Consider the following 12,883-nt stretch of genomic DNA (forward strand, 5'->3'; position numbering starts at 1 on the left):
GATCCCAGCACATTAAGTCAAGTCAAGTCAATTTTATTTCAATAGTACAATTAAAAACAACTCTCGTTGACCAAAGTGCTTTACATTGGTGCAGGTACTAACATGCTACAAACAGTGGTACATAGATCAATAATACATACATAAATACATACATACAGCGTCAATAAAAGGTTTGAGAGTAGAAATAAGTTTCTAGTCTTAAAAGAGTTGATGGAGGGGGCAGTTCTGATGGGAAGGGGGATGCTGTTCCACAGTCTAAGAGCTGCAACCGCAAAAGCGCGGTCGCCCCTGAGCTTATGTCTAGACCGCGGGATGGTCAGTAACCCCAAGTCGGCCGATCTGAGGGGCCTGGAGGTGGTATGGTGGGTAAGCAGATTTTTGATGTTAACACTATCCTACACCTACTAGGGACAATTTGTACATTTACCAAGCCAATTAACCGACAAACCTGCACGTCTTTGAAGTGTGGGAGGAAAGCGGAAGAACTGAGAAAACCCACGCGTGTCACGGGGGAGAAGGTACAAACTCCGTACAGACAAGCACCTGTAGTCAGCATTGAACCCGGGTCTGTGGCGCTGTGAGGCAGCGACTCTACCTCAGCGCCACCTTGCTGCCCATTGCAATGCTACCGCGCTGCCCACTCTCCCAATCTGTCCAAATCCCTCGAGGATCGCTAGACTTATTTGGTGCGAGCTTTTGATCATTTATAAACCGTTTGATGTCGCCGTCGGGAGCTTTGATGTGTGGGCTCGTTCAATTTGCAGAATTCGCTACAAGGGCGGGCTGTCACGCAGGCAAACCAAAAGATCGACACCGAAGTCGCCGGGCTCAAAACTCTGTTGGAATCGCACAAACTCGACACCATTAAATATTTAGCAGGTACGGATCAGGTTTTCAGACCAGCCACTGCACCGGAGTGACACTCGTCATCAGCGTCACTGATATCCAGTGTACTGGCAATGATGATACCTCTTCCTTCTGTAACCTTGCAGCGATGTAATGCTGAGGCTCTATAAGGCGCTGGTCAGGCCACGTTTGGAATATTGTGAGCAATTTTGCGCCCCATATCTGAGGAAGGGCGTGCTGGCTCTGGAGAGGGTCAATAGACTATAGGTGCAGGAGTAGGCCACTCGGCCCTTCGAGCCATTCAATGTGATCATGGCTGATCATTCCCAATCAGTACCCCGTTCCTGCCTTCTCCCCATATCCCCTGACTCCGCTATTTTTAAGAGCCCTATCTAGCTCTCTCTTGAAAGCATCCAGAGAACCTGCCTCCACCGCCCTCTGAGGCAGAGAATTCTACAGACTCACTACTCTCTGTGAGAAAAAGTGTTTCCTCGTCACCGTTCTAAATGGCTTACTCCTTATTCTTAAACTGTGGCCCCTGGTTCTGGACTCCCCCAACATCGGGAACATGTTTCCTGCCTCTAGCGTGTCCAAGCCCTTAACAATCATATGTTTCAATGAGATACCCTCTCATCCTTTTAAACTCCAGAGTGTATAAGCCCAGCTGCTCCATTCTCTCAACATATGACAGTCCCGCCATCCCGGGAATTAACCTTGTAAACCTACGCTGCACTCCCTCAATAGCAAGAATGTTCTTCTTCAAATTAGGGGACCAAAACTGCACACAATACTCCACGTGTGGTCTCACTAGGGCTCCAGAGGAGGTTTACGAGAATTGATCCCATGAATGAGTGGGTTAACATATGATGAGCGTTTGACGGCACTGGGCCTGCACTCGCTGGAGTTTAGAAGGATGAGGGGTGACCTCATTCAAAACAAACAGAATAGTGAAAGTGCCTAGAGAGAGTGCATGTGGAGAGGATGTTGGATGTGGAGTGGGAGAGTCTAGGGCCAGAGGTCATAGTCTCGGAATTAAAAAGACGGGGGGGGCAATTTAAAGACGGCCAATTAACTTAGACCTGTATGTCCTTGGGATATGGGAGGAAATTGGGCACCCGGAGGAAACTCCCGTAGTCAGGATCGAAGCCAATTAACCTCCAAACCTGTACGTCCTTGGAGTGTGGAAGGAAAACCGGAGCCCCCGGAGGAAACCCACGTGGTCGCAGGGAGAACCTACAAACTTACACAGGCAGCTCCCGTGGTCAGGGTCAAACCTGGGTCTCCAGCTGAGGCAGCAGCTCTACCAGTTACAGTTAGTTTAGTCTATTGTCCCATGTACCGAGGGCCAGTGAAAAGCTTTTTGTTGCGTGCTATCCAGTCAGCGGAAAGACAATATATGATTACAATCGAGCCATTTGCAGTGTACAGATACATGATAAGGGAATAACATGTAGTGCAAGGTAAAGCCAGCAAAGTCCAATCAAGGGTGGTCCGAGGGTCACCAATGAGGTGGATAGTAGTTCAGGACTGCCCTCTGCTTGTGGTAGGATGGTTCAGTTGCCTGAAACAGCTGCACCACCGCCCCACCCTAAATGAAGAGTGATTTTTGCAGTGTAAAGTGTCCGACCGACATTGCTTCCCTAGTGATCGATTAGAATTAAGTGCAGCGCGAGAAAACAATTTTTTAGATAGCTATTAAAAAGTGACATAGTTTTGCATGTAACATTGGTCTTTATTTCAATGGCTGTTTCCCTGCAGGTTCGGTTTTCACCTGCCTCACCATCGTGCTTGGATTTTATCGCCTCTGGGCATGAAATTTAATTCCACGTTAGATCTTCACTCTATAAGGATCAGCAGGAACATCCTTCTGATTTTTGTGAGCAGGAGGAACGATTTTTTTTGACGTGTTTTACATGCTGCAAGGAACCAAGAAATTAACCTGTTGATTTAATTTTTTTAAATTGTGAATCCATTTTTTTAAAAGAATATTTCAAGCTTACTTTGCACAAGACATTTGACTACTGTAATGTAAACCGAGGATTGTGCCTGAAAATGGTGTGTTCATTTAAAATGGATTTGCTTGATTTAAACCACAAATGCATGTTAATTTAAAATGTTGTCCAGTTCCACTGATCAATGACAGATGAAATTAAAAAGGTATTCATATTTTCAAAAGTGGTGCCTGCTGTCATGCTACTAGTGTTCCTATTGTGCAGTGCCTGTATTAGTCAGCATCTGCAGTTCTTTGTTTCTGCATGTTGCAGGTATGCCACTGATTTTCCAGCAGCTGGGGGTCTGAGCCCTTTAACCTGGACAAAATCTCTGCACTTTTCAGAGTGCAGTTCTTTCTTGAACAAGAATCTGTCAAATCACTCTGACTAAAGAAATTGCTCCATCTCCTTTCTAAATGAATGTCCTTTTATTCGGAGGTTGTGTCCTCTGGTCCTAGACTCTCCGACTAGTGGAAACATCCTCTCCACACCCACTCTCTCCAGACCTTTCACAATTCGGTAAGTCACCAATGATGTGTGTGTGTGTCCCATCCTTCAAAACTCCAGCGAACACTGGCCTAGTGCCGTCAAGAGCTCATTATATGTAGGTTTGGGACTACAGAGATACACAGGGTTCAAGCAAGTCGAACCTCTTCAACACACGTGGTCTGCTGCACCTCGCACAAATGAAGCCAGAACAAGCATTTTATTCTCCAATTAATAGCTACTGTTCTATATAATGTCCCACGAGCATGCAACTGCATGCGGCAAGCGCGACCTAAAGTGGTCGCTTGAGCCGTACGGCCTCGCGGGGCCGGTCCAACTTCGATCACCGTAGCCGTATGGAGTTGTGCGGAGCTGGTCCCAACATCGCGCGGGGCTCCGGAACACTGACCGTGTTCAAAAATTCCGCGCGGCAATGGCCTGCCGGCCCGCAGCCGCCTCGACACCGTATGCACTGCCTCGACGGGCATGCGCAGCGGCTCGACGCCGTACACAGCGTGTTAACGCCGTACGTCACCCGCGAACTTCCCGTGGACTTCGCTTGAACTTCACGTCACTCACTCGACCTCCGCGCGGCCCCCGCTTCCGGTTTGGTCGCGCTTGCCGCATGCAGGTCGCTTCCTCGTGGGACCGGCCCTTTAAACGCCAATATCACACCTGTTTCAAACACCTGCTATCATCAAAGACCCACACCATCCTGGTCACACACTCATTTCACCATTGCCATCAGGAAGGAGGTACAGGAGCCTGAAAACTGTAACGTCCAGGTTCAGGAACAGCTTCTTCCCCACAGCCATCGGGCTATTAAGCACAATGAATAAGCTCTGAGCTCTGTACTGCAAAAGACTATATTATTATTGCACTATATTTGTAGCTGCCTCCACCTTCAGCCCGGTATCTTTTTGTTTTTTCGGTTTTTTTGTTTTGTTGAAGTGTGTTTTTTATGTTTTTTTTAATGTTTTAATGTGGGGGACGAGGGTACGGTAAGGGGGGATACCGTCCTTCGGTCGCTTCCTGGAGAGGACGCGACTATTATTCGAGTCGCGTCAATGTTTTATTATTTATTATTTATTTATTTTTATGATACTGACTGTAAAGGGAAATTCATTTTGTTGTCTCTAATTGAGACAATGACAATAAATTTGAATACAATACAATATTCACACATTCTGTTGTGCTGCAGCAAGTAAGAATTTCATTGTCCCATCCGTGACATATGACAATAAAACACTCTTGACTCTTGCTTCCACCGCTACCCCTGGCAATGTGTTCCAGGCACCCACCACCACCTGTGTAAAAATCTTGCCCCACATATCTCCTTTAAATTTAGTCCCTCTCACCTTAAATAGGATGACCTTCAGTATTTGACATTTCCTCCCTGGTTCTGTCCATCCTATTTATGCCTCTCATAATCGTTTACTACTAAAAGTCTGATCTTGACCACTTCCTGTTGTTCTGTATATTGATTTTAGAAAAAACGCTGCCACTTACGGCTGTGATTTTTCCCATCGATGAACAATAAAAGAGTTATTAGTGTTCAAAAAATGTTGAGATTCTCTCTCCTGAAGGCCACGCCCCTTCCGGAGGGACTATAAAACCCGGAAGTGTTGAGTGCCTCAGTCAGTCTCTGCAAGATGGGGGAGCGAGGGTCATGTCTCTCAGTCTGAGCTGTGAATAACACTGAGCACTTGTCTACTAAACTGAACTGTCAGTGCCCTTAATGTGGTTTGAAAATATAGTTTGGAAATGCTAAAGCTGTGTTGCCTTTGGTTTGGAAATGCTAAAGCTGTGTTGCCTAATTAAAGTTGCCTTGCTTAATTAAAGTTGCCTTGCCTAATTAAAGTTGCCTTGCCTTCTATACAATTAAAAGTCTAATCTTGGCCACTTCCTGTTTGCGCTTTATATTGATTTTAGAAAAAACGCTACCACGTACGGCTGTGATTTTTGGCCATCTTACTCGGAGTCCCCCTCCACTCATCAGGTGCCAAGGATTTTCCCATCGATGAAAAATAAAAGATTTATTAGTGTTTTAAAAATGTTGATAATCTCCTCTTGTCAATCACGCCATGAAGGCCATGCCCCTTCTGGTGGGAGGGGGGAGGGACAATAAAACCCAGAAGTGTGGGCGTGGCTCAATCTCTGCAGGTTGGAGGAGGGAAAGGTATGAAGCTGCTCTTGAATTTGGTGGCTTTGCAACCTGCTTGAAGTGGTAAGAAACTGCACTTGAATTTGGTGGCCTTGAACCCTGCTTGAAATGGAATTTCAAGGAATAGCCGTGAGGCAACTGCCAGCGCACCAGCCGTGAGTGAGTGAGCGAGCTGCCAGCACAACAGGCTTGAGTGACTGACCAGGAATCCATTTGGCCAACAAGGTCCATACTAGCCCTGTGGAAACCAGTCCTTTCAGCCCACAACACCCATACTAGCGCTCCAGAAAGCCCCCCCCCCCCCCCCCCCCACTGGCCACCAATATTGGAATTGGTGGAGAGGTGGATATTGTGTTGAGGGACCAGCCCTCCAGTGTGATGCTGGGACCCAATGGGTCCCACTTAGTCTAGCTTAATATACGTCTATCAGAGCTCCCCTCAACCTATCGACGTATGACCAACTGTAACTAATACCAGCCGGCATGAAGAAATGTGAAATCAACATCGACAATTAGGAAACCAATGCCAAGGACAGGAAACTCTGGCGAACCATCATCCAAGAAGGAACAGCGACCTTCGAAGCCAAGAGATGCGCAGACTTAGAAGAAAAGAGAAGAAAACGGAAAGAGAGTCAGCAACAACCCAAGCCCGATCTGCCTTCTGGAAATACCTGTCCTGAATGCCGAAGAACTTTCAAAGCCAGGATTGGACTCATAAGCCACCTGAGAGTCCATAAAAACAACAGAACGTAGACCATCATCCTCGACCTCATGGGATAGCCATGACAACCCTCTAATCCAGGCAACATCCTGGTAAACCTCTGCACCCTCTCCAAAGCCTCCACATCCTTCATGCAATGGGGGCGACCAGAACTGCACACAATACAAAAAAATGTGGCCTGACCAAAGTCCTCTAAAGCAACATCAAGACTTTTTTATTCTTATATTCATGAAGGCAAGCATATGCCTTATTTACCACTCTGTCTGTTTGAGTTGCCACTTTCAGGGAGATATTTACTTGGATCCCAAGATCCCTCGGTACATCAATGCTGTTAAGGGTCGTGCCCATTAATTGAAGATAGACACAAAAAGCTGGAGTAACTCAGCGGGACAGGCAGCATCTCTGGAGAGAAGGAATGGATTCGGGTCGAGACCCTTCATCAGACTGGTTAGGGACAAGGGAAAGATGATAAAGGAAACAGGCCATTGTCAGCTGTTTGTTGGGTGAAAATGAGAGTGATAGAGGGAAAGAGAAATTAGGTGCAGGAGTAGGCCATTCGGCCCTTCGAGCCTGCACCGCCATTCAATATGATCATGGCTGATCATCCAACTCAGTGTCCCGTACCTGCCTTCTCTCCATACCCTCTGATCCCCTTAGCCACAAGGGCCACATCTAACTCCCTCTTAAATATAGCCAATGAACTGGCCTCGACTACCCTCTGTGGCAGGGAGTTCCAGAGATTCACCACTCTCTGTGTGAAAAAAGTTCTTCTCATCTCGGTTTTAAAGGATTTCCCCCTTATCCTTAAGCTGTGACCCCTTGTCCTGGACTTCCCCAACATCGGGAGCAAACTTCCTGCATCTAGCCTGTCCAACCCCTTAAGAATTTTGTAAGTAGACCCCTCCCCCTCAATTAGACCCCCCCTCCATTAGACCCCTCCCCCTCAATTAGACTCCTCCCCCTCCATTAGACCCCTCCCCCTCCATTAGACACGCCCCTCAATTAGACCCCTCCCCCTCCATTAGACACTCCCCCTCCATTAGACACTCCCCATCAATTAGACCCCGCCTCATCCATTAGGCCCCTCCCCTCCATTAGACACTCCCCCTCAATTAGACCCCTCCTCATCCATTAGGCCCCTCCCCTCCATTAGACTCCTCCCCTTCCATTAGACCCCTCATCATCCATTAGGCCCCTCCCCTCCATTAGACCCCTCCCCCTCAATTAGACCCCTCCTCATCCATTAGGCCCCCCACTGAGACCCAACTCTATTAGACCCTTCCCCCTTCATGAGACCCCCCTCTATGAGACCCCTCCTCCATACCCCCCCATTAGACCCTTCCCCCTCCATGAGACCCCCCCCTCCATTAGACCCCCTCCATTAGACTCAATATAGACAATAGGTGCAGGAGTAGGCTATTCGGACCTTCGAGCCAGCCAATGTGATTCATTCAATGTTAACCATTCAATGTGATCATGGCTGATCATCTACAATCAGTACCCTGTTCCTGCCTTCTCCCCATATCCCCTGACTCCGCTATCTTTAAGAGTCTTATCGAGCTCTCTCTTGAAAGTATCCAGAGAACCTGCCTCCACTGCCCTCGGAGGCAGAAAATTCCACAGACTCACTCTCTGTGTGAAAAAGTTTCCTCCTCTCCGTTCTAAATGGCCTACCTCTTATTCTTAACCCGTGGCCCCTGGCTCTGGACTTCCCCAACATCGGAAACAAGTTTTACATCGGAAACATATTATACATGAGGATTACAACTCGTTCAGTGGGGGCGTTGCGAGACGGCTGCCCTGCCAGCAGCGTGTTCGTCATTTCTACTTTTATAGGGTTTTTTTAGTGAGTCTCAATGTGTGTTTTAATGTCTCTTGGTGTGTTGTGTGGGGGGTGGTGAGGGGGGTAAGGGGGGAACAGCTTTCGGTCGCCTCCTCCACGGAGAGGCGACTTTTTCCATGTCGCCTCCCTCACAGCCTAACACCATGGATTGGTGCAGCCTTTCCCGGAGTCGGGCCCGGAGTTTCAGCAGCGGGCGCAGCGTGGACTTCTTATCGCGGAGCGGGCGAGCCCTTGCCAGGGTCACCAGAAGGGAGTGCTCCGATCGTTGGCCCGCGGCTTATAACATCCTGAAGCCGCGGTCTGCGGAGCTTCTAGCCGTGGGCGCGGCGTCCGGAACCTGGGATCCCTCGTTAGGGATCGCCGGAGAAGAGCTCCGATCGCCGGCCCACGGCCGATAACACCCTAAAGCCGCGGTCTGCGGAGCTTCTAGCCGCGGGCGCGGCGTGGGCTTACCATCTGAGCTGGGGTTCCCTCGCCGGGGACAGCCAGAGAAGAGCTCCGACCGCTCGGCCTGCGACCTACAACATCCTGAAGCCGCAATGTCCGTAGGGAAGCCGTAGGGAAGCACCGATTTGGGACTTACTGTCCCGACGAGAGGGCCTGTACATCTGGCCGCCGCAGCGGCGACTGCGGAGGTTCATGGCCCCGACCACGGGGGAACAATGGAGGACTGAATGTACTTTGTGACTTCCACCACAGTGAAAAATGCTGTGGTGGATGTTTATGTTAAATTTTATTGTGTATTGAGTGTTCTTTTTTGATTGTACTGCTGCTGGCAAGTTCATTTCACTCCACTTTATTGTGTATGTGATGAATAAAAACTGATTGATTGATTGATTGATTGTTTCCTGCCTCTCGCGTGCCCAATCCCTTAATAATCTTATATGTTTCAATAACATCCCCTCTCATCCTAAATTCCAGAGTATACAAGCCCAGCCGCTCCATTCTCTCAGCATATGACATTCCCGCCATCCCGGGAATTAACCTGGTGAACCTACACTGCACTCCCTCGAATGTCCTTCCTCAAATTAGGGGACCAAAACTGCACACAACACGCCAGGTGTGGTCTCACTAGGGCCCTGTACAACTGCAGAAGGACCGCTTTGCTCCTATACTCAACTCCTCTTGTTATTGAGGCCAACATGCCATTCGCTTTCATCACTGCCTGCTGTACCTGCATGCTTACTTTCATTGTGTTTAAGAAGGAACTGCAGATGCTGGAAAATCGAAGGTACACAAAAATGCTGGAGAAACTCAGTGGGTGCAGCAGCATCTATGGAGTGAAGGAAATAGGCAACGTTTCGGGCCGAAACGTTGCCTATTTCCTTTGCTCCATAGATGCTGCTGCACCCGCTGAGTTTCTCCAGCATTATTGTGTACCTTTGCTTACTTTCATTGACTGATGAACAAGGGCACCCAGATCCCGTTGTGCTTCCTCCCCCTCCGAGACCCCGCCCCCAGTCCGCAGGCCCCGCCCCTTTAGCTGTAACCCCAGCTTTAGCTACTTCGACACCGCCCTTCCTGTGATCACACAGGCCCCGCCCCCCAATTACGACCCCGCCCCTTTAGCTGTAACCCCACCCCCTCCTCGTGAAGCCCGCCCTACTTCGACCCCGCCCTTCCTGTGACCACACAGGCCCCGCCCCCCAGCCACGACACCGCCCCTTTAGCTGTAACTCCACCCCCTCCTAGTGAAGCCCGCCCTTCCTGTGACCACTCAGGCCCCGCCCCCCAGTCGCGGCCTCGCCTCCCCCCACAGACCCCTCCTCCTCAGACCCCGCCCACCCTTGTGACCCCGCCCCTTGTACCTGCTCCCCGCCCCCCTCCCCCTCTGGCCCCGGGCGCGCCCCCGCGGGCCGGGCTGAGGCTGAGGCTGGGCTGAGCTGAGCGCGCGGCCAGTGAGGCGCGCGCCGGGCAGCGGCCTGTCACTGAGCGGCGGCGGCGCGGATGCAGGAGCAGCAACAGCAGCAGCAGCAGCGGCGGCAACAGCAACAGCAACTCCCCCTCCTCCTCCTCGGCCTGGGCGGGCGGAGAGACAGCGGCCTCCAGCCGGCTCTAAGGACAGCCCATCCACCACTACACTCCTCCCGGGTCCCCGGCCTCTCCTCAACCCGCGGCCTCGGTCGGTCTTACCTCAACCCTCCCCTCCTCATCCCGGCCTCTCCTCAGTCAACCCCCTCATCCCGGCCCCGCCGCCATGGCCGGGCTGTCGGTGTCGGTGTCGGCGGCGGCGGCGGCGGTGGTGGCGGTAACAGCGACAGCAGCCCACGGCGAGGCGGCCTTCAACCCCCAGGAGAAGGAGCTGGCGGATCGCTTCAAGCGCCTCTACCCGGCCGTGGACGAGCGGGAGACGCCGCTACCCCGGTGCTGGAGCCCGAAGGACAAGTACAGCTACATCGGCCTGTCTCAGAACAACCTGCGGGTCCACTACAAAGGTGAGCCCGGGGGCTGACGAGGGCCTTGCTTAGCAACCAGCCCGGGGGTGGGGAAGAGTTTGTGTGTGGGGGGTGGGGGTGGTTTGTGTGAGAGATGGTTTGTGAGTGGGTTGGGGGAGCTTTGTGTGTGTGTGTGTGTGTGTGGGGGGTGTTGAGGGGGCAGGGTGGAGACGTGTCGCGATTTGTGGGTGGGTGATTGGGTTGTGTTTTGGGGGGGGTGGGGGATGGGAGGAGGTCTGTGTGGGTGGTAGGGTAGTGGTTTGAGGGGGGGTAGGAAGAGGTGTGTCGATGGGTTTGTGAGGGGATGGGGTTGGTTTATGGGGGGGGGGGTTGGGGTGGGGGATGTTTGAAGGGGTAGGGGATGTTTGAAGGGGTAGGGGGAGGTGTCGAGGGGTTTGTGGGGGGGACGGGCCCGATGGGAGGTTTGTGTGGGGGAGATGGGGGTAGGGGGAGGTTTCTGTAGAGGAATGGTTTGGGGAGAGGTTTGTGAGGAATGGGTTTGAGGGGGAGTGGGGGCAGTTATTTTTAGGGTGAAGGAGGTTTGTATGTGGGGTGGAATGGGGGGGTGGCAGGAGGCTTGTGGGGGAGATGGAGATTTGTAGGGCAGGGGATGTTTGAGGAAGAGGGAGGAGATGTGGGGGAGTCTGTAGGGTGGTGAGGGAAGGTTTGTGTGGGGGGAGATGGAGGAGGTTTGTGTGGGGGAGATGGGAGAGGATTGGGGGGCGTGGGGAAAAGTTCTGTGGGGGGGGAGGTTTGTGGGGCTTGGAGCCAGGCATCCAGTCACCCACCCGCTCTCCTTTCTCTCACTGTCTGCTAGCCAGAGACTTCCTTATCCAGCAGGCTGCAAGGGAGGAAGGACAAGCCCTTCATGACATGTCAACTGGGCCTAGGCTCTCGGTAGAGCTTTGTTAACCCTCTGTGTGTGTGTGTGGAATTAAACAGAGTTAAAGCAAGCATTTACACAGTCAAATCTTGCAGCCAGGAAACCACCCAAACCTGTCTTGTAAAAGGCAGCCTTTTTAAACAAGTCACTCGCACAAAAGACCCGTTTGGAGTTTAAGAAACAACCCCCCCCCAACTTGAGAGTAGGGGGGGGGGAGTACAACGATTGACAAAATGTGTAGGAAGGAACTGCAGCTGCTGGTTTATACCGAAGATAGACGCAAAGTGCTGGAGTAACTGGAGTCATTTCGGGCCTGAAGAAGGCATCGAGACCCTTTTTCAGACTACCTCAAACTTTTAAAGCAAACTATTTTTTTTATATATACAGTACCAATAGAACGTGGCAAAAGGATGGATGGGACAATGTTGGTGTTAACAGCTATCAATTTAAATATAAAACAAAGTCATGGTGTTTTAAACTCGTTAGACTTGTTGGAAGTGAGAGGATAAACAGTGATTAATTAAGGGTGCTGCAGTGAGTTACAGGGACAACCATTATTTGGAGACTAGAAAGAAGCTTTAAATTTAGACAATGACGTGCTGATTTACATACATATCCGTTTTGCTTTGAGTAAGCGAAGTTTAGATATTTATAGTTTCCGTAGTTGACAAATATCAATAAGGTTCAGCACAGATATTGTGGGCTGAAGGGCCTGTGCTGTACTGTTCCATGTTCCATAATACTCCATTGAAATGCTCTAATTTTGTGGATTGAATATTTGGAAGAATTGACAAAAGGATAAAATTAGTTACCTGGCGTTGTCACCAAAAGATGCAAAACAAGAACAACAGCAACATTGTCAAAGTTAGCCAGGATTGAATTTGTTTTCTTGAGGTTTTTACATTTAAAAGTGTATCATCTTTTTAAGATCTGAGTGTTCTAACACTTATGCCACAGAAAGACAATTAACTGGCCCAGTGCCAAAAATCATAGCTGTGATGGATATATTTTGCTCATGGTAGATTTAAATAAAAAGATCCTAGTTGAACGGTGAACGAGAAATGGACGGTTACTGGTATATTTTAATGCAGTTTGATAACTCTAATCTCAGTTTAAAATTTTGACCAGTTCCCACGTTATATTTGTATTATCTTTGTAGTAAAATATGCAGATGAAAAGTAACTTAAAGGAAAAATGGGATCAAAACAGGCAACACCTGACTTTGTTGGTGGATGTGTATGACTTGCAGTTTTCTGCCATGTTACCATATCTTAAGTCATTTTGCTTCATCTATCCTGCACAAGTATCATAACCAATATTTCAAGTTCTTTGCAGATATTTCTCATGGCCTTCCTTCCCTCTGTACTCAATGTCAGTGTAATATTATCTCTGTCTTCATTTGAGATATCACAATACTCGGTGATGTCACTTGAGTGCAAAATGTTTCATTCTGCAGAAGTTTGTTTACCAATTAAATTATTTAGTGAATAGAATAATTTATTTGTTGCTTCTCTG

The 12,883-nt window shown here is 49.5% G+C and overlaps 2 protein-coding genes across 3 annotated transcripts in view; both read left to right on the top strand.

Moving 5' to 3' along the window:
• The window catches only part of mcur1 (mitochondrial calcium uniporter regulator 1), a 31,149-nt gene extending 28,130 nt beyond the window's left edge, over positions 1–3,019 (top strand). For both annotated transcript variants that reach the window (XM_033014386.1, XM_033014395.1), the window contains 2 exons: positions 765–879; positions 2,605–3,019. In XM_033014386.1, the coding sequence (XP_032870277.1) occupies positions 765–879; positions 2,605–2,660 (171 nt within the window). In that variant the 3' untranslated portion in view covers positions 2,661–3,019. The remainder of the gene's footprint in view (positions 1–764; positions 880–2,604) is intronic.
• Positions 3,020–9,949: 6,930 nt separating this feature from the next.
• ranbp9 (RAN binding protein 9) overlaps positions 9,950–12,883 on the top strand; it is a 92,493-nt gene continuing 89,559 nt past the window's right edge. The window contains exon 1 of the mRNA XM_033014403.1: positions 9,950–10,485. Within this exon, the coding sequence (XP_032870294.1) occupies positions 10,248–10,485 (238 nt within the window). The 5' untranslated portion in view covers positions 9,950–10,247. The remainder of the gene's footprint in view (positions 10,486–12,883) is intronic.

This window comes from Amblyraja radiata, chromosome 2, assembly GCF_010909765.2.
Source record: "Amblyraja radiata isolate CabotCenter1 chromosome 2, sAmbRad1.1.pri, whole genome shotgun sequence".
Taxonomy (NCBI): Eukaryota; Metazoa; Chordata; class Chondrichthyes; order Rajiformes; family Rajidae; genus Amblyraja; species Amblyraja radiata.